This window comes from Podarcis muralis, chromosome 8, assembly GCF_964188315.1.
Source record: "Podarcis muralis chromosome 8, rPodMur119.hap1.1, whole genome shotgun sequence".
NCBI classification, from domain to species: domain Eukaryota; kingdom Metazoa; phylum Chordata; class Lepidosauria; order Squamata; family Lacertidae; genus Podarcis; species Podarcis muralis.
The window spans coordinates 89,726,272-89,747,721 of record NC_135662.1 but is presented as its reverse complement, the minus strand read 5'-3'; the positions used below and the strand labels follow the sequence as shown (position 1 = coordinate 89,747,721).

General features: G+C 48.1%; 1 protein-coding gene across 1 annotated transcript; it reads left to right on the top strand.

Moving 5' to 3' along the window:
* Positions 1 to 15,703: 15,703 nt before the first annotated feature.
* NKX2-4 (NK2 homeobox 4) lies at positions 15,704 to 20,955 on the top strand. The gene is made up of 2 exons (XM_028738376.2): positions 15,704 to 16,297; positions 16,706 to 20,955. The coding sequence occupies exons 1-2, from the start codon at positions 15,910 to 15,912 to the stop codon at positions 17,419 to 17,421; spliced, it is 1,104 nt and encodes a 367-aa protein (XP_028594209.2). The 5' UTR covers positions 15,704 to 15,909; the 3' UTR covers positions 17,422 to 20,955.
* Positions 20,956 to 21,450: the final 495 nt, after the last annotated feature.

Sequence of the window (21,450 nt, the reverse complement as noted above, 5' to 3'; positions counted from 1 at the left end):
TCCTGCTGCTTCATTCAGCAGAGGCTCTGCACAGGGACTGGCGAAGGTCAGCACCATCCCTGCAGTCTTGAACCCTAAACTGTTGAGCCCCATGGCAGCTCCAGGTTGTTGGCTCCACCTGGCCCCATCTTCTCTCTTGTGGAGACTGCCATGGCACAGAACATGATGCCACAGGACATTTTTTTGTTTAAAAAAACCACACCCAAATCCTATGCTGAATAAGAGATGGAAACATAAGAGTGAAATATTTAACAGATGGGTGCAGCACTTTCTCAGCCTGAAAAATTATTTTATCATATGCCATAAAAGGAAAGAAAGAAACAGAACAGAGAGGAGGAGGAGGAAGCATCTCTGGTAATAAGAAAAATGAGATTTATGAGAGAATTTAAATTATTTGAGGAAGTAACTGCAAGAACACAAAAGAAAGTGAAATAATTTTTGAGTGAACCATAGAGGATTAGATGGTGAATCTAGGAGAAGATGAGAAAGAGAACAAGAAGGAAAAGTATGCAGAACAGTTAAAGGTTAAGAGGGGGGAATATTTTAAATCCAAACAAAAGTTCAAAGCTGTGAAAGGATAAGACAGGCTGTGAGAAATGTATAAAGCATCATTATAGCAACAGAGCATAATCTGCAAAGGGTTTATATTGGTAAACTGAAGGCAAGGAAAGTGGAGTTCATCTCAGAACAGAAAGAAGGTCCTGTGAAACAGAGAAGAATGGCAGAGGGCACGGAAGGACTGAACTGGATATTTAGAAGTAATGCTTAGAAACTATTTAGAGTTAGTTAAAGCATAAGTGGGGTCTGCCACAAAATGTTGTGCGGAGGAACCTTCCCCTCATTCCACTGTAATTCTGTCATCAACATCTCCTCCCACACCTGCAGCACCTTTGGAGAACAGCTGGAAGTAACCACAAAGAACAGATCCACACCCAACACACATGTAATGTTTATTTCTTTATATTTATTCAAAACACATGATGTCCCCCAAAGAATCCTGGGAATAGTAGCTTACCTCTCACAGAGCTACAATTCCCAGCACCCTTCACAAACTACAGTTCCCAGGATTCTTTGGGGAAGTAATGTGCTTTGATTGTATGGTGTGGATCTGCCCCTTGTCTCTTGCTCTGTCAAGGGATTTAAAGATATAAGCACAGTATTTGGGACTGCAAGGTGACAGCACTCTTTCAAAAACGCCATAGAACACTGTCTCTAAAGAAAATAGTAGGATTAGTATGCATGTAATTAGCAACAGTGATTCAGAACATAAAGGTAGTCCTGCTGGACGAGGGCAAATATTTATCTTTCACCATCCTGCATCCCATTGTGGCAGCCAGATATGTCCAGAAACCCACAATCAGGATAAGGGAGCAAATGTTGTTTACAGTGGTACCTTGGGTAACATACGCTTCAGGTTACAGACTCCGAAATAGTACCTCGGGTTAAGAACTTTGCTTCAGGATAAGAACAGAAATCGTGCTCCGGTGGCACAGCGGCAGCAGGAGGCCCCATTAGCTAAAGTGGTGCTTCAGGTTAAGAACAGTTTCAGGTTAAGAACGGACCTCTAGAACGAATTAAGTACTTAACCCAAGGTACCACTGTATTGCCATCATCTTCTGTTCAAAGGTACAACATCTCTGAACCTGGAGGTTCCATTTTGGCTTTTGCGTTTAGTAGCTAGTGATGGTTCAGTGTACTATCTAATCCTCATTTAAAGCCATATAGATTGGTCATTATTATCATCACAAACTGGAGCAGTGAATGTGTGCTATGCAACAAAGCACTTGATCAGGCCACTCTCAGCCTCAACAGGGGGGTGGGGTGCTAGCACCTTTCTCCAGAAATAGTCATGTACAGTAATCCTATTTTTAGGGTATAAGTGTGCTGTCCTCTTGAAATCAATATCCATATAGTCCTACTTGTGTGCCTGTTGCAGATCTAAAGCTGTGGAAGTGAAAAGGTAAGCCTGTCTCACATTCTGCCCCTCCCAAGCTGCTTCTTTCTTTGTAGGTTTATATCGGCCTTGATCAGCTCTGACCTGTGCTGGCTTCCACCTAGTGATCACAATGAGAAAGAAATTCCTCTCCCATTAGTCCTTAGTTGGCTGGGTTCCTTTGTGGGTTGTTGTGGTGTTTTGTGTTGCTGTTTGGGGTTAAAGGCCATTATTTATTTCAATGCGGAGGTAATTCTGTAGAAAATACATCCGTGGTGATGACCACATCAGTGCCATTTTTAGACTTACAGCTAAGGACCCAGCGAATTTTATTTGTTGTGCTCTGGTGCATCTGTAGAGCAGAGAAGAAAGAATCCAATTACTTTGTGACAATAGGTATCAAACTCCTTCTGAAAGAGTGAAGCCTTGAACATGTGAAACAAGTACCATGGGAGCCAAGTTATTTAACTTTTATTTTTTTATATAAAAGCATTGACTTTTTCATGGAGGCTTTTATTAAGGCCAACCTGTGGAGTCTGGACACTTTTGCTGTGTTCACAGCTATGGCTGTTGAAATAGCAGCCATCCTGTGTTTTGTTTTCTAATGTGTAATTACTGCACTAGGCCGGATAAAGGCATGTTTCAAGAAAATGACCTTCATCGTTGCTGCCAGGCTTTGTGTTGTAGGTGTTGAGTTATACGCTGCTCCATTCATCAACAACAATAATTCTGCTGCCTTGGGCTTGTTAGAGCGATATTTGTTAAGCTCAATAGCGTTGCCCAAAGAGCGTAGCATTTTTCTTTCAGCTTGTTATCATATTCTAGGTAGGGTAGTTTTCTGTGCGTTAGGCCAAAGAAGAGCAGGTGCCTTAAACGTGGCAAAGACTTTGGGCACGATCCAGTGTGAAGTTCTCTGGTGCAAGCCATACTGAAATGAGTGGAATCTGTGCAAGTGGATTTGTGCAGGACTTCTGACATTGTCCCATTGTCATTCTTCTCAGCCACAGAGACTTGTGGAATGAGTGGAGGCAGGGAACAAGCCCAGGAGGGGAAGCTACTGGTACTGGTAACCTCAAGACTTGATTACTGTAATACGCTTTGTGTGGGGCTGCCCTTGAATATGACCCAGAAGCTGGAATAAGCTAATGGCAACTTGCTACTCCTCAATGCAGCCGAGGGGAGTGGTGGAACAGGAGGCAGCAGTGATCAAACAGGAGGGTGTAGGCTTGTTGCCCAGAATTATTATTATTATTATTATTATTATTATTATTATTATTATTATTATTAACATGTTCAAAATCACCTTTTTTCCTGAAGGTACTCAAGCCAGCTTATATATAAAAATGAGAACTGCTAAAAACATAGAAAAGGCGCATCATTAAAAAGCAATTAAATATTTTTTAAAAGTAAAATTATATGCATATGTAAAATCTATTAAAACCATAGCAATAATTGTAATAAATACTGTGGAGCACCAGCCCTTTTATTAAAAGCTGCCTGTTCCCAAAAGCCTGTTGGAGCAAGACGGTCTTCACCTGCCAGGAGAAAGACAAAAAGGATGGAGCCAGTCTAACTTCTCTAGGGAGAGAGTTCCAAAGTCTGGCAGCAGCCACTGAGAAGGACTCACCTTTGGCCCCACCTTTGCAGATGGGAGCGAACCTATCAGCTTCAATGGAGCACAGTCCTGAAAATCCAAGTTTTTGGGAAAAAAAACAAAGGTTTTATTGAAAGATTTTCATGAATATCAAAGCTACATATAGTGTCTCTGTTTTCAGTTCATAGAGTCTTTTTTAGAGATCAGTTACATCTGGTGTGAGACATTGCTGCCATAGGCATTGTGAGTTTTGGGAGGAGAGAAAGAGGCAGAGGAGAGAAGGGGGTAGTGCCCTTTCCTTCTTTTGCATTGTGTACATGTGGAGTTTTGTGTCAGCATCACGTGAATAGGTTCGTAATCTATTCATGTATTGGTTTTCATTGGCGGTGCAGGAGGTTGGTGAGCAGACATGCCAAGTTGAGTGAGTCTCGTGAGTGAACATGCCACACCTTGTCTTTAAAGCTTGGCAGGCAGGAAAACCCATTGGCTTTCACCCAGCCCTGACCTCCTTGCCCTGCTCCTCAGTGCCTGAACTGTGACTCCTCAGCCCTGTATCTGCTGCTGAGTCTGTATCATTATGTGCTTAAATAACAACCTTTTTCTTACTTCCTGGTTAAGAGCCTTTGTCTGCTTGGGTTAGGCAAGAGCCAGGACAGGCAGGGCACATTCTCAGGTCAACAGCAACTGAAACTGATTCCATGCAACAGGACCAGATTTTATTTAAATATTTGTAGGCAGCACTTTTCATAAAATTACAGTGATTACAAAATTACAGTAACATAAATAAAAGCATAATCTAAAAACTGATTATGGAAAAGAAATTAATCATTCAAAGGTCTGTCTAAATAATCAGTTTTCGGGAAACACCTACAAGTAGGCAAGGATAATTCCCACAGAGCCTCTACTGGAGCCAGTGTGGTGTAGTGGTTAAGAACGGTGGACTCGTAATCTGGTGAACCAGGTTCGCTTTCCCCGCTCCTCCACATGCAGCTGCTGGGTGACCTTGGGCCAGTCACACTTCTCTGAAGTCTCTCAGCCTCACTCAACTTCACAGAGTGTTTGTTGTGGGGGAGGAAGAGAAAGGAGATTGTGAGCCGCTTCGAGACTCCTGAAGGGGAGTGAAAGGCGGGATATCAAGTCCAAACTCCCCCCCCCCCTTCTTCTTCTTCTTCTTCTTCTTCTTCTTCTTCTTCTTCTTCTTCTTCTGGCAGGAAACTCCGCAAGGCAGGGCCTGCTACACTGAAGTCTCATATCCTAAATCTCAGAGGCATGGGGAACCACCAGAAGTATTGTGGGATGTAATCCACTGAGAGCAGTCAAATACAACATTCCTTGTTTTCCTAGAGTGGACATGCAAGGGGATGTTTGGATCAGCCAGTCAGAACTTCCTGTTCCTCCTGGCCTTGGGCATCCTTCCTTGCATGTGACTAGTGGGTGGGTGTGACCTTTCCAGACCTGGTCAAAGGACAAGGCATGCTGCCACTCTCTCTCTTTTCCATCTTCTTTTTGTCCTGCGGACTTCGTGGAATGAAGCAGTCCCCCAGGTCATCTCCCTTATGGGACAAACCTATTAGTATAAGTTTGTAACTTTAAGCCTTAAGCCTGCCTTCAGGGATAACACTCTGCCCTGCCTGATCATGAGTAAACTTTCTTTTTATTGCTTATGAATAAGACTGTGGTGTCTTTATTCTTTTAGGAGGGATTCAAGGGGTCTTACCAGGAAAATATTAGAACACATCTAAATCTGGACAAGCCAGATTGAATTGCGTATTGTCTTAAGAAACTCACACGAGTTTGCAACTAGTTTTCTACTGTGTAAATGCACTCTGCTAAGTAAAGGAACTTGCTAGTGTTAATTAGGAATGATATTAATAAACAATATATCCTCTCCTGCCACCCTGAACATTCCCACAAGTATGCCATCAGATGATCTCAGTGATCAAGGTAGAGCATAAGGGATCAGACAGTCATAGAATCATAGAACGGTAGAGTTGGAAGGGACCATGGGGGTCATCTAGTCCAACCCCCTGCAATGCAGGAATCTTTTGTCTATTGTGGACCTCAAGGTTTTGTGAATTAGCACAAGAACACAATTTGGCAAGCAGTACATCTCTTCAGGAACGTCTTGAGAAGTGGTTGGCGTCAGGGCAGAAAGGAGCCATCCTCTCTAATCCAACCCAATCAGCTCCGCCACCCCCATTTCTTCTTCCTCCTCCTCCTGTTCCAGAGCCTGCCAATCCAACCCCAATAATGCTGTGCTGCATGGCTCATGGCCCTGCCCTAGAGTTTCAGATGCCCTTATCTGAATTGTCTGTATTAGTTGGCTTTGATTTTAAATTTCACTTGTTTGCATAATCTCTATTATTTTTATTGTTTGGAAACCCACTCTGGGGTCTTTAGTGAAAAGCAGTCTCAAAATCCTGTAAATAACTCAATAAAAATCAGGAGCCAAGAGAAGGGTTATAGTTTAGTGACAAAGCATCTCCTTTCCGCACTGAAGGTTCAGTCCCTGGCATATCTACATATGGTTGGGAGAGATTCTTTCTGAAAGCCCAGAGAGCCACAGCCAGTCATTGTAGACATCACTGAGTAACACAGATCAATATTCTGATTGGTTAGAAGGCAGCTGGGATGGAAAGTGTGTAGACATCACTGAGTAACACAGATCAATATTCTGATTGGTTAGAAGGCAGCTGGGATGGAAAGTGTGGAGCGCAGCTCTCTTTACCTGTGTCCTCAGCTTGGAGGCCTTCATCCATGATGCTTCCTTGTGTAGACAGGCGTGGACAGGAGCAGGACTTTTACATTTAATTTAAGGATTGTGAAGGAGCAGGAACATCCAAGAAGGGGGATTTGTTCAAGTTCCTCTGAAAAGTGAGCAAATTAGGGATCGGCCAGGAGGTTGCAGCATAATTGGTTACCGCTGCACCAAACCATTCACTTTTTAATAACAACAAAAATCAATAGAACGGCTATGCAAGTGCTTAGCTCATTTGAAAACTTGATTTTGTAAATTTCCCCGTATGAAGTATTTGCACAGTGTATTACATTTGTTAAAGGAGATGACAGGTGTCTTAGAGGGACATCATATTGTTACACTCCACCCCAATCTCCACAGCAGTGTGAGATTCCAGGGGTGGAGGCATTTTGCAGGCTCTGTTTTTCCTTTGGAAATGGGACTGTGGTCGGGGTTGCCATGTTTCAAACAGTGAATGTTGTTGTTTAGTCATTTAGTTGTGTCCAACTCTTCGTGACCCCATGGACCAGATCACGCCAGGCACCCCTGTCTTCCACTGCCTCCCGCAGTTTGGTCAAACTCATGCTGGTAGCTTCGACAACACTGTCCAACCATCTCATCCTCTGTCGTCCCCTTCTCCTTGGGCCCTCCATCTTTCCCAACATCAGGGTCTTTTCCAGGGAGTCTTCTCTTCTCATGAGGTGGCCAAAGTCTTGGAGCCTCAGCTTCAGGATCTGCCTTTCCAGGGAGCACTCAGGGCTGATTTCCTTAAGAATGGATAGGTTTGATCTTCTTGCAGTCCATGGGACTCTCAAGAGTCTTCTCCAGCACCAGAATTCAAAAGCATCAATTCTTCAGCGATCAGCCTTTATGGTCCAGCTCTCACTTCCATACATCACCATGGCTTTAACTATACGGACCTTTGTTGGCAAGGTGATGTCTCTGCTTTTTAAGATGCTGTCTAGGTTTGTCATGGTTTCTACATATATAGGACCTGAGCCTAGGATAGAGGGGTTCCCAAGATTACACTCCAGCCCCCATTCTGCTCTGCCCCCCTTTCTCTAGCTTGTAAACTGCTTGCAGAACACAACTAATTTTCCTCTTGCTTACCCACTGTGATTCTGAAACTCCCCCCTCCCAACACTGACATTGTATTTTGCTAACTACCCACGAGTCTTTGCCTCGCTGATGGCTTTCTTGATGGAACATAACCCTGTCCTTGTTTGCTTAACATCTCTGTCATTCTCAGACTGGCTTGGCAATTTTGACACTGCTAAATTCAGCCAAGCATTGATTAAATTCTAGCACTTACTAAATCTAAGCACAAACTCTGGTACCCAAAAACCTATAACAATATAGTGTGGGGAAATGACCTAGAAACTGCTGTGGAGCAGAATGGCTGACAAAGCCACTGTAGAAAGAAATGCCTTGAAAGTTGTACATAGGTGGTACCTGCCTCCTTAGATCCTATGTAAAGTTCACAACAAAGGTTGCAGTCCTAACTGCACTTACCTGGGAGTAAACATAATTGAATTTAATAGGGCTTACTTCTAAGTAGACATTGTTGTCATTTGTGTTGGGCAAAAGATTCCTGCATTGCAGGAGCATGGTCTAGATGACCCTCATAGTCCCTTCCAACTCTACAGTTCTATGGTTCTATAGCCCACCTTTCTTCCAAAGAGCACAAGGCGGTGTGCATACTTCTCCTCCTCCCCATTTTATCCTCACAACAGCCCTGTGAGGTCGGTCAGGCTAAGGGACAGCGAGTGGCCCAAGGTCACCCAGGGAGCTTCATAGCTGAGTGGGGATTTGAACCACTACCCCATCCATGCTGGCTGCAATTAGGATTGCACAGTTAGTCCAAGATACAGGCAGCTGTATGAGGTGTCTGTGACATTTGGTAAAGATGAAATTGTGGCAAAATTATCCCATATAAACCCTAGTTTCTCTTACTATCGTTTTGTATGGGGAATACAAAAGATCTGATGCATAAGGAATCACTGACATTTTTATTTGTGGCCACTAGACCTCCAGTTGCTAGAACTGGAAAATATTTGTTTTTGAGAACTGATTCCACCAAGTGTGGGGAAATTAACTAAATAAGTGTGGATGCACAGAGGATAAATGGCAGAATATAATTTGTATGTTATCTGGTTTTGCTTTATTACATAAGTTAATAAAAGACTATGGCTGTCATGCTCTGAATATACATGGACAATTGTGGAAAGGTTTCCTAAAAACAAACAAACAAAAACGCTTTTACAACACTTGCAATTACGCACTCCTGTGTTGTTCAGTGGCGTAGCGTGGGGGTGCGGGGGGGGCCGGCCGCACCGGGCGCAACATCTGGGGGTTAGGGCAAATCCACGGGTTAGGGGGCGCAAATCCACGGGTTAGGGGGTGCAAATCCACGGGTTAGGGGGCGCAAATTACTTGCCTTGCCCCGAGTGCTGACAACCCACGCTACGCCACTGGTGTTGTTTATATCATTGTGACAAAAATGGATGATGTTAACTGCCTCGACTTGTAACATGCAGCTTATTCTGTTTACCTGGGGGGGGGGGGTATTATCCACAAACTGTCTTTTACCTTTTCTGCAAAAGTGCAACATAGAAAATGAATATGTTTCCTTTTTAAAAACAAAATTTATATATCACTTGATGGTAGTAAAGCCGCTAAGTGGTTTACAAGAAGTATTAAAATTATCAACAAAAAGGGTTAAAAACAATTTAAAACATAAAATAACAGTAAGAAAGATTAAAGCATGTCAACTAACAAGAAGGATCTGAATGATTTGGAACATGTAATTCTGCCTCTGGCCAGATGACTCAAGCCACCCTTAACGGCTGATCAATTGGGTCATCTTTTGATTCCTGTCTCGTTTTGAGAGTGTGTGTTCTCAAGAACCAATTGTTTATTTTGTTTATGCACTGCAAATCTTGAACCCTCAAAGTCTGCTGTGCATAAATTGGATAAACAATTGGCTGCTTCCTTTCTTTTCCAATAGGGCAAGGTGGGGAACACAAGGCCTGAGATCGCACCCCCCCAGGGGTCTCCCCGGGCCATGTACCCTCTCACCAGCCCTGCTCTGCATTCCCTCTTCTTTTGCTGGGCTGAAATGTCAATTAGATGACCCTCGAGGTTCCCTTCCAACTCTACAATTCCATGGTTCTATGATTATGTGCTCATCCATCCTGTTGCTTAATGTCGTTAGTACATTTCTTGTACATCCATTGATTCTCCAACTTCGATATGACATTCTCCTCTAAATCTTTTCCTTCCCACATTTTATCCTTTGTCAATTCAGATTTCCCCATACCTTCTCCTTTTCAGAGTATCCCTTCAATGAGATGAGAAAGGCTTCCTAGGCTATAAGAATTCGCTCTCTCGCTCTCTCTCTCTTTCCTTCCTTCCTTCCTTCCTTCCTTCCTTCTGATTTAGCTACCTATATGTCTTCTTTTTCTTTGAAGAACCTATACACACACTTTTCTTTCTGCATTAGCAGTATTCACAAGGTACTGTACTCTTGTTCCAGAGGACATAAAGTGGTTTGACTACTAGTGAAATTCTCCCTCTCCTGAATATTTTTACATGTGGGTGTGTCTGCCACCATTTTTGCATGCATCTGCATGCTCTTTATGCAATGGGGCTTTCAGTGTCATAGTGAAAGGTGCAGTCGGTTACTCTCTGTTTGTATGATAAAGTTTGTGAGATGTAACATAAGCAGTCAAATACGCTTCCTGTTTGCCCAGAGTGAACACGCAGGGGGGGGTGTTACTCCAGCCAGGACGACTTCCTGTCACACCTGGTCTGGAGCTTCCTCCCCCTGTGTGTGACCAGGTAGGTGGGTGTGACCCTGGGAGACCCCATAAAAGGGGCTGGTCACACAGCCACCTCCGTCTTCTTCCTCCTGATGCCATGCTCTCTTGATACTGATATTTTGCTCTCAGCCACCAAGACATGGGCTCATTCCCATATGGGATGAACTCAAACCCTCTTCTGTAACTCTAAGCTAAAACCCGCCTTCAGGGATCCAACTATGAACTGAATGTGAGTAAACTTCTTATTACTTTTAAAAGAAGCTTCTTGTGTCTTTATTATTATTATTGGGAGGGATAAAAGGGGACTTGCCAGGAACAGAACCCAATCTGGACAAAGCCAGACTGGATTGCTTAAGTAAAGAGATTGAAACGAATCTACCAACTAGCTTCCTGCTATATACTGGGGAATGTCGTTCTGCTGCTGACTCACAAGTGTGAGTGAGGAAGGATACTATTAAATCATTATATCCTCTCCTAGTATCTACAACATTCCCACAAAGTTCACCTACACTTTCCAGTAAGGAGGGGAAGAAACCCCCGGGAACTTGCCTTCCTATGAAAGCAATTGAATGCTGAAAGGATGGAGGAATGTGGCCATGGAGGAGGAGGAGGAGGAGGAGGAGGAGAATGTAGGGTTTCCTGTCATCATTTTCACTTGGAGTCTCCGATGGGCTATTTATGTTAGGATTATTCGTGCAGATTTCCCATTTGCATCGCCACCCAAACAGGATGCAACCTTTTGCCCGCTGGCTTCTACAGACTTCTGAGTGAAACAGCAGGCCAGCCTATAAAAGAAGAAAAATAGAAAAAGGAGCCTACAAATGTGAATTTCATGCATCCGGAGGCCTGAGCTTAGAGCCCTGGTCAGAGCCGCTCCGCCAGTCCTACCCCACGTCCCTGCCCCCAACCTCAGCAGCTCCCCCTGCCTGACGCCCTTGATTTCTCTGCGGATTTTCCGCCGCCGCCGCGACGGGCCACGAAATCGGAAACCTCTCCGAACCTTCATCTCTTCTGCTTCCTTCACATCTCCGCGCCCGCCCGCCCGCCCGCCCAGACACCCACCCGCATCCGCTTCAGGTGGGGAGGATGGAGCCTCGGAACCCAAACACGTCTAGGCTAATAGTAGGTGCCTTTTCCCCTTTCAGAAACGTTTGCAACAGGAAGAATGGTGACTCAGGGACACCAGAAGAGGGCAATTCCCTGGCGTAGATGCCCTCGCGCCCCATCCATCCCCGACTCAGGTCCCCACTTGTGGGCTTCCCGTAGGCAATGCTTGGTCTCTTCGGAAAGAAGTGGCCTGATCCTGCAGGACTCTTCTTCTCAGGCTCTTACTTTCTCCTAGACGTGGGGAGTTTTTGATCTTGAACCTGCGGGTGGGTGGAGGTAGTTCTTATATCGAGGTATCGCACTCCTTGTAGGAATGGACTTGGCAGTCGCAGTTTCGTGCGCCTCTTCCAAACGGTGCCCTGGCGAACGAGGAGGCGACGTTTCACCGAGGTTTCCTCCATCCCTCACACTCCAGTAACGTGGAAAGGCCAGCGATCTACAAACTCTTTTCTGGGTTACTTGTGCTGAGAGTTACAGCAGCGAGGTGTAAAGAGGTGACCCCAGTTTTCTTAAAACCCAGTAACCTATTGAGAGAGAGGCGGTTTACCGGCGTCCCATTCGAAAAAGCCAGTCCTAAACATTCCCAGCCAACAGTTCCAAATGTACCAGCAAGACAGCTACGTTGCTTCAGTCGGAATCGCAAAAAAACCCAAAAGTCCACACTTTTAACACCCATTAGTTTACATGCGAAAAACGCTTCACGTCGGATTTATGGTGTTTGGCCAGGTTTCGATTAGGAAAGGCGACTGTTTGCAACAGCCGAAAATATTATAGGCCTTGAAATCATCTTCAAATTTTGAGCTCTATAAAGTAGCAGTCGAATGGATAGAAAACTGGCAAGATTAATCAGAAAGTTATATTGAGCGTTTGCTCAGGATAACTCTCTGGTGGGTTGCAATAAGCGTCCCAAAGCAGCGTGAACTTGTTTAAAGGGTTTTAGTGGATCTGAACAGTTTTAGAAACGCGACTGATAATTTTTATAACTATAGTGCGCTCTTGCTGGGACGGAAGTTCCATGGAACCTTTTGAGGTCTTCACGTAGATAAGACTGAGACTAACTCCTGCGAGGAGCAAGTCGTGAAAGATCCCCGTCTTTGTTGCCGATGTCTTTATAAAGGCACCCAGAACAAGCTTCTCCCCTGAACAGCAGATCACATAGAGTAGAAACCTTTAATCTGAGTAGGGATTTCCTTGCGGGGTTCCCCCGATGTTTAAGGCACTCAAAATGCTTCCAAGGTGGATCTCATTTTCATTGCTGAAAGTAATTCATTGTTCCTCCATTCATTACCACATATACACCGCCCCACATATGTATAAAACAGAAGCCCCCCCCCCTAAACTTCTCGGCCGAAATACAGGTTTTGTTAAAAGCACCACAAGTTGTTTTTTTTTTAAAAAAAAAAAAAGCAAAAGCACCACCACAACCCTTACATAAAATAAGTTCACGCTGTAAAGGTCCGATACAGTCAACAGCCAGCACTTGAAGAGCACGGCCCTGTGCGCGCCTGCTCAGAAGTTCCGTGGGACTTACACCCATGTACGTAGGTCTAGGACTTGCAGCCTAAATTAAGTATTGATTTCAGTGGGAGAGGTTTAAGCAAGAGCTGAAGTCTCCCACTGAAATCGATGGGCCTCCAGAGTGCTGAACCTTGACTACATTCCTGCGCCCCTTTGTCCCACAGGGGTCTCTGAAAGAGATGCCCGTGCTTTCAAGCAGCAGACAGGGACCCTTGCCTGAGCTGGCAGTGCCACTTCAGACTGCAGAGGATGACACGTGTGATGCTTCCCCCAAACAGGATCCTTACTCCCAGGAAACAAGCGCGTCATCAAGGAAGTCAAGAGAGCATGGTTTTCTATTGGTGTGGAGCCTGCCATCTGAAGTGACATCAGCCAGACATAGGTTGACATCTCCTGGTGCCCTTCTCCGAAGTAAGCTCAACAGCAAGCCTCTTCCAAGAAAATTGGAAGAGGCGGAGACTTGGCATCGGAGCCAAGAAAGCCATAGGCTAGTGACCTACTTGCCTGCTCCGGCTGCTGTTTGCTGCCCACTCGCCACTGCCCACTTTGCACCAGCATTTGTCCAAAGTACCTCGATATGGCAGGTATTGTTAGCGTTGTGGCAGGCACAACTCCTTTGGGGATGCCCGCTCAGCACCACCCTTTGGTGTTATTGGGCCAAGACGCATGGAGAGTCACATCATAACGTATGCTATTGTTAGCTATTGTGTTACACAGGTAAGTACTTCTGGGCGCGTGCAGAGTGTCAGTTCTTCACCTGATGCCCACAGTGCCCACAACCTTATAGACTTCCAACTGCCAGCGGGCAGTCCACAGGGAGCAGAATTCCCCCTTCCCCTCTCCTTTCCCGAATGAAGCGCTCGCCGCATCGCCCCTGACAAGAGTCGGTAGGCGTTTCATTTTCCTTCTTCAGCGAGCAACTTTGTAGCTCGTAGAGCTTCTGCAGTAGAGCCAGGACTAGACCTGATCGCCGCTCACTTTTTCTTACCGCCGCTAGACCTCGTCTCCACACACCTTTTCTCCCAGGCCAAAGGCGATCGCTTTCAGGGCTGCTCCTAGAAAACGGGAGCACTGGCGGCTCTTCATCCTCACAGGGGTCGCTCCATCTTGATCAGCGAGAAGTGGCACCGTCTAGTCTCACCTCCCCAGCCAGCGTTCAGTCCTGCTCAGAGAGAACAGGAAAGGCGCGGGACGTGGAACTCTTCGAGCGGGACGTGGTCCTTCTCAAGCAAAAGAGTGAAGCCCCACAGAGAGGGAGGAGGCGATCGGTCTCTAGCGGGTTGTAAATGGAGGGCGCTTGTTTTTTACCTCTGCGTTTCTTCTAAAGATAAGAGCCGTCACCAAAACACTTGAAGGAGACCCAGCGCTAGAATCAGACTCAGCCCTAGTTAGGAATCCGACGGTAGGGGACCCGACGGGTTCAGGTCTGGCACACGTTTAATATCCTGTCAACCCAGATTCTCCTCTCCCTGGTTACACACACCCACACCCACACACACCTGCTTTAGTAAATCCAGCTGCCAGGCGGATCTCGCTTCTAGCTTCCCGAGGAGAACGTGGTCTCTGCCCGAGAAGTCACGCTAAGGAGAAGCTGCTGTTCTTCATCATCCGGCTCCGACGTGACTTGGAACAAAAGCACTCTCTCCCGAGGTATGCGTTTAGAATCGGATTCTTAGACGGACAGAGAACTGGGAAAGCTCCAATCCTCATCCTGAAGCACAAGGCCGAAGCAAATCCGCTTTCGTTTCCACGGGACACGCTTCCCAAACGGTGCCACTCTCTGTGGTCCGTGCTCCGACGGCACGCTCATTTTCACTCGATATCTTAGGTTGGACCGGAAAATTCAAGCAATGTTGTAGCAGGGAGCCGAAATCTATCCTTTCCTGGGTACCGGGGGCGGAGGGGAGTGCTGTTTTCTTTCTTTAGCCCAGTGAAGCAATCGCTTGTGGCATGCAGTCCCCACACTGCAGTATCCGCACATTTTGTAGGCGCAATGTGTCCTGGCCATCCTTGGACATCCCTTTTCCGTGGACAAGACTTTCGATTTCTCGCTTTCTTTTCCCACTGCCCAATATTGAAGGCAGAGAACTGGAGGACTTCAAAGCTTGCTTCCAGTTAGGTGTTTCAAACAAGCCTCAATTCAAATCATATCCTACTTAGCAATTATAACGCGCTTTTTCCATGCTCAAAGCGCTCCTCTTCTATTATCTCAGTCATCTTTACAACAACCCTGTAAGGCAGGAGAAACGTTCTCATCCACGCGCGCACGCTCAAGGTGTTGCTTTCAAGCGGGGGGAGGGGGGGAGCATTTCCTCTTTCGCCAACCTTGCTGCCACAGTTTTGCTGGAGGGCGTAAAAGGGACTCTGTCCAAGAGCGGCGGGCGCTCTCAAGCGCCAGGCGGGTGTGCGCTGACTCCGAGGGTCGTGCCGAACGGGCCTGGAGCGCACCCCTCGAGCAGTCGGTACAGCAGCCTGAAGAGGCGTCCAGGGCAGAGGGGTGCCTGCCCACCCATCCATTTGGTGTCCAAGGCAGGCCTTGCTTGGCAAGGCTGCCGCGGGGACGCCCGGGCCTCGCAGGACTCGGCCTCCCCCAGCTTTTGGAGCACGAAGTCGAGACGGCGTCGAGGGTTCTCCGCCTGGCTCTCTCAGGGGTTCCCAGTGAGCGGGGTCGGGGTCCCGAATAGTTGCTGAGGGAACCCTCCGAGTTGGGGTCCCTCTCCCTCTGAGGGCCTCGGGGAGGCGGGGTCCCCTGTACCTAGCAGGGGCTCCCTTTGAGGAGCGTGGGGTGGGGGCTCCTTGTACGCGAGGAGTGGTTTCCTACCTTGGAGCAGCTGGAGGTGCCTCTCTAATTGGCGGGGGACCCCCCTCTCCACTGGAGGGGGCTCCAGCCGCAGAGGCAGCGAGTGGCTGCTGGGGGGGGGCAGCCTTCCTTGTGGCTCCGCCCCCGCCGGTGTCTGTCGTAAAGCGGGTGCCGCCGGACTAAAAGAAACCCCAGCTAGGAGGCGAGAGCTGCGGGAGGGCTGGCGCGCCGCCGCCGCCTCCTCCTGCTGCTGCCGCCCCCTCCTCTCCTTGGCCGGGCTCCCGCGGCGGCGGGCGGCGGCGGCGGCGCTCAGCCCCCTTTTCGTCCGGACTGGGCAGCCGCGTCGGCCGGGCGAGCGAGCGAGCGCGCAGGGAGCCCAGGAGATTCGCCCGGCGAGCCATGTCGCTCAGCCCCAAGCACACGACGCCCTTCTCCGTCTCCGACATCCTCAGCCCCATGGACGAGACCTACAAGAAGTTCGGCGCCATGGACGGCAGCCTGGGCGCCCCCCTGGGCGTGGGCGCCGCCGCCTACCGGCAGCCCCAGAACGCAGCCCTGCCTCCGCCACCGCAGCAGCACCCCATGGGCGCCCACAACGCCGCCGCCGCCGCCTACCACTCCATGGCGCACGCCGGCGTCTCGCAGTTCGCCCACGGCCCGGTGGCCGGCTACTGCAACGGCGGGCTGGGCAACGTGGGCGACCTGGCACCTTATCCAGACAGCGTGCGCGGAAGCGCAGCCGCCTCGGGCTGGTACGGAGCCAACGCGGATCCCCGCTACCCCACGAGTAAGCGGGGAGGGGCTAGAAGGGAATAGGGCTGGTGGGGCTAGTGGGGCTGGGTACTCAGACTGCATTTTCTTGGGGGAGGGCTGGAGTGCGCCCCATCTTTGGTGGCCCGTCTCTTCCAGCGCCGCACCCCAAATCTGGAGGCCCTTACCCCTAAATTTGGGGAGCTAATTGGAATTCCGCAGTGGGGAGGGGGAAAATACTTTGGACGTGCTCAGGGACACTCTTGACATCTCAGGGCGCATAAGAGTCCCAGCTCTTTGGGACTCAGTCGCCTTAAGCGCTTAATAAAGCTGACCTCTCCATACTTGGTGAGGGTGACGCTTTCGGCCCCAGGTCCCTTTCCCCCAGATTGCCCTCTGCTCTAACTGCCTCCTAACTCTCCCGTGTGTGTGTGTGTGTGCTCAGTTTCCAGGCTAATGGGCCCGTCGGGGGGCATGAACATGGCCGGCATGGGGGCTCTGTCGGGCATCGCAGAGGCTGCCAAGTCCCTGGCGCCCGGGCTGCACGCTGCGCCGCGGAGGAAGCGCCGGGTGCTCTTCTCGCAGGCGCAGGTGTACGAGCTGGAGCGGCGCTTCAAGCAGCAGAAGTACCTGTCGGCGCCCGAGCGGGAACACCTGGCCAGCCTGATCCACCTCACGCCCACGCAGGTCAAGATCTGGTTCCAGAACCACCGCTACAAGATGAAGAGGCAAGCCAAGGACAAGGCCGCGCAGCAGCTCCAGCACCAGCCGCAGACGCAGACGCCTCCCGAGGGGCCCGGCCTGTGCCCGCAGCAGCCGCAGCAGCAGCAGCAGCAAGCGGCGTCTCCCAGGCGCGTGGCCGTGCCGGTTCTGGTCAAGGACGGCAAGCCCTGCCCGCACAGCGCCGCCGCCGCCGCCGGTCAGTCTGCCGGACAAGCTCCCAGCGCCAGCGGGGCCGGGGGCAGCGCTGCCCAGCACCCCCAGCAGCAGCAGCAGCAGCAAGTGACCTCCCTGGGCCAGGCGCCGGACCTAGAAGAGATGTCCCCCAGCCCGCCTTCGCTGCACAGCCAAGTGGGCGCCCTGGCGCAGATGGACGCGGCGGCCGTCGAGTATAACGGCGGCCTGGTCAACGCCAGCTTGCTCTATGGCCGGACATGGTAACAACCCCACAAACACCTACCCACCCCCGCACACACACCCCAAAATAAACCGAACCGCCCTGTTGCTCTTCCTCCCCCGACCCCCGCAAGAGATGCCCGCTCCCGGGACGCAGCGACCTTCTCCTGCGCTGGCGGGCTCCGACGGCAACCAACTGGACTCGGTTGGCTTAGGGAGACAGGGGCAAGCTCTCTCTGCCGTCTAAGTCCTCCTCGGCTCCAGATCATCCTCAGGCCACTAGCCCAGGTATCTGCCTACTGTACTTGCTGAAGACTACAGGGGGATTAAGGAACGATTTGTTAACGCGGAGCTGGGGATTATCCGCTGGGAGCAGGTTGTTCTCTGGCGTAATTTTGTCACCCGCTCCAGTGGTGGGCGGGAAAGCGGGGCAGAGAAGCCCCCCACCCCCAGCAAAGCTTGATCTGAATATATTCATCAAGACAGCTCCTGGGTGGTTCCAGAACTGGGCTGGATCGGTGTTTTGTACATATCCGATCAAGGCAACCGAGCAAGATCAACAATGAAGTGCAACTTATCTCTGGAAAAAAAGGGAAGAGATCCTGTTACTAACACTAATAATAATTTTATATGGGAGTCCCTTAAGTGCAATCTCGTTATTATTGATTGAGAGCTGATTGAATTGGAACTCGAGGTCGACTATCAGCATGATCCGCCATTTTTACAAAAGGGAAGGCGCAACTGTCGCCTGGACGGTGGCGGGGGAAGGGAGAGGGATGGAGAGAGAGGAACCCTGACATTCGGGATACCCCGCCATAGGGGTAATTTCCAATACAACTTTTTGGACGCGGACGCGCAAGAAAAGTTTTTAATTATTGTTATTTACTATGTGTTCGAATGTATTACTGGCAAAACCTCATACAAACCCAGCCATTGTAGAAAGAGCAGGCAAAACAAACGGCCGCCTCGTTTTACTGAAAGGTACATGAACAGATGAGCGAGATGGGCACCGCTCCCTGCCTAGTTCCCATAACAGGTCCAATTCCGTGAGAAGTTCTCCTGCGCAAACCCCACTGAAATCAATGCGAGCTGAGGAGGAGCACGAATAAACCTCCTCGAGGAGCAATGTGCGCCTCACTGAATTGGAATCTCCACGTTGGTAAAATAGGGTTGGGACTGTATTAAGAGCTGAGCTCTTAAGAGGACCAAAAGAAGCAGTAAACATGGACGGGGCGGATAGAAGCGGCAGAATTCCTCTGTCCATTAGACTGGGAGCAAAGGATCGAAATAAATCCACAGGCAGGAGAAGGTGGCCCTGAAACAGGAAACAAATTATGTTTGCCTTTGAAGGCTGAAATCCTCAGAAAAGTTTAAATTGCAGTGGGCTTTAAACAGTCTCGACCCAGTGTGTGTAGGATTGCGTCCAAAGTCATTTGTAGTCTCTGGCGTGGGCAGGAAAATCGCTTTTACATAATTTTGTAAGTCTGTTCTTTGGGCGGGGGGGGGGGCGTATTCTGTTGTTTTAATTGGCTGGCTGCTTTTTGCTGTTGTTTGCTGTTCTTAAAGATTGGGATTATTATTCCTTCCAACACGCCGGGTCTGAAATAGATCTGCCGTTCTCAAAACTAGCACGAGGTTTGTTCGTAACCATTTTTCCTCAAATGGTCATCAGAAGCAAAGAGATAATGTCCCACGAAGTCCTGCTTGGCGGGGGCCGCGTGTGTGTGTGTGTGTGTGTGACTTTTAAATAAGTGGGTACAGTTTGAAAACCTCAGATTGAAAATAACACGAATAAAGTGAAGGCTGGATCGAAATCTGATCACAACCATGTCAGTGAGCCGATTCTGCCTACTTTACGCAAAGCAAGGGGATATCAGAAATTCATAAAACAGGATGCCGGAGAAGAGAGACGCTTGTGGTGCCGCGGTTGTTATAAGCCTATTGGAGGGAAGTTCCCGGTTTGCTGCTGCTTTTTAAAAAATTGATAACATAGGAGTTAATTTATATAATTTATGCCATTAGTTAGCTTTAAAGCGGGCACAAGCTCACCTGCCAAAACCCCACTGGCAGGACCAGGAGCCACGCGAAACCAGGGAGTTCCCGGTTCACATTCGTGGAGATGGCGCAGGAGAACTTCCAGGAGGCTTTAAGGTCCCGCTTTACCGAGCTGAATGGGGCTTTGCTACCACCCAGCTCTAAGTGCTTTTGGCCGGTGCTGAATTGAAGTTTCTTACACGTAAAGAGTTCTGTTTAGGATCTCAGAGCACAACCCAAGTACTCTTGCCCAGTGCACAGAATTCCCCTCCCGCCCTGGAATGGCGCGATCCTATGCACGTCTACTCAGAAAGAAGAAAGACATTTCCTTGGGAGGAAGTCCGGTAGGACTTACTTCCCAGTAGACACGCGAAAGACTACGCTTTCAGTGCATTTTAGGTAATTATTTTGCAAACACGTTATTGGGCATGATGGATTTCCGTGTCTCCACAATTAAGATAAATTTGGGCATTTTCCATTACTCTATTTTCTCCGTATTCCTCAAAGTGACATTTACTGCTAAGTTTAGGTGGGAAGTCAGTTCCATTAAAACAAATGGATAGTTCTTTTTGAAGTTAACACTGGATCTTTGGAAATACAGTATGTGTCATTTAAAATAAACTCGGAACCAAGAGGACGCGATCTAACCAAAGCTGGGCTCTTGTTTAAGTCTTTTAAACGAGAAAGCTCAAGTTTAAATCTCTGCCTCTCGTCCCACACCAGTATGGTTTTGAAGTACCACACTTGGGCTGGATCTTGTCCATTCGGAGCAAGTTAGACTGCGATGGAAGGCCCATTTGAATTTAGAGGGATTTAGGCTGCACTTGCCACTTACCTAAGCCACATTTAGTTCAATGGCACTTTCTTTTATGTAAGCGCATGTTCTGCCGCACGTGCCATTTAAGGTGATTGCAGTCAATGGGACTTAAAAGTTAGTGGCTCTGAATTTACTTTAGCTGTATCAGGTTAGACTTAGAGGGACTAAGACACCGTGTTGTGTTTAGAAGTCGGGTTAAAAGAAAAGAAAAGCAAAACCACGCTGTGAACGATCGTCTTAAGGCTGCAATCCTAAATACTAGGAAATCAGTCCCATTGAACTCAGTGGGTCTTACTTGGGAACGCCAGTTAGAAAATGCATGGGGAAGAAAGAGAGAGGCTCAGACTGCAGAGAGACGAAATAGGCTTAGCATATTCTGTGGTGTTTGGTTGATGCGGGATTTTCGTCTTCTTCGCTGCTCCGGACCGAGGCCCGGAATGCTACCTATAACAAATGGCACACCTCTTTCCGATTAAATCCGTTTGAGATTCAACTATAATAATTATGAGATGGCACAAATACCTGGGAGTAAGTCTGAACTTACTGGGACTTGCTTCCCAGGAAAAATGCACAGGATCGGACTGTAAGTACTTAAATCCAAGTATTTGGACTTCGTGGTAAAAGGACCGGGTTGCATGAAATGTTACAATCCTGCTGCACCCTCACTTCCCTCCCACCTCTTATTGTATTTACTATCCTAAATAAACGTTTGGACAAAACATACTTTAGCCATTTGCAGACACCAGTTTTATTTTCCCTGTTATCTTGATTAGGATCACTTTATTTGGACCAATAAATATTCATTTTTAAGTTACTGTTCTTTGGGACTTAAAAGACAGTGACATCCAATTGTCTTAAAGTAAGAGAGGATAAGGCGGGGGCTGGGAAATATCAGCGACAAAGAACTTTTTGGAAAAGGAAAGCGTGCGAGATGGAGACAGAAAAATAATTCCATAATTATTAGGGAACTGGTGAGTTATTCGCCTGTTTTTAAGATGTACGCTTACTTACCTGTAAAACTAAATGCATTGCCTCGAAAGTCCATTGGACGTGGCAATACTCTCGAGTAAATGTGCATACTGTGACCCGACAATCCTATATGCACGTCTACTCAAAGGTAACATCCATTGAGTTTAGTGCGGCTTACTCCAAGCAAGTGAATCGCAGCCTAAACCTGATTAAAATTACTAGCACGTACTCTCCCACCCACCAGAAATGTTCCT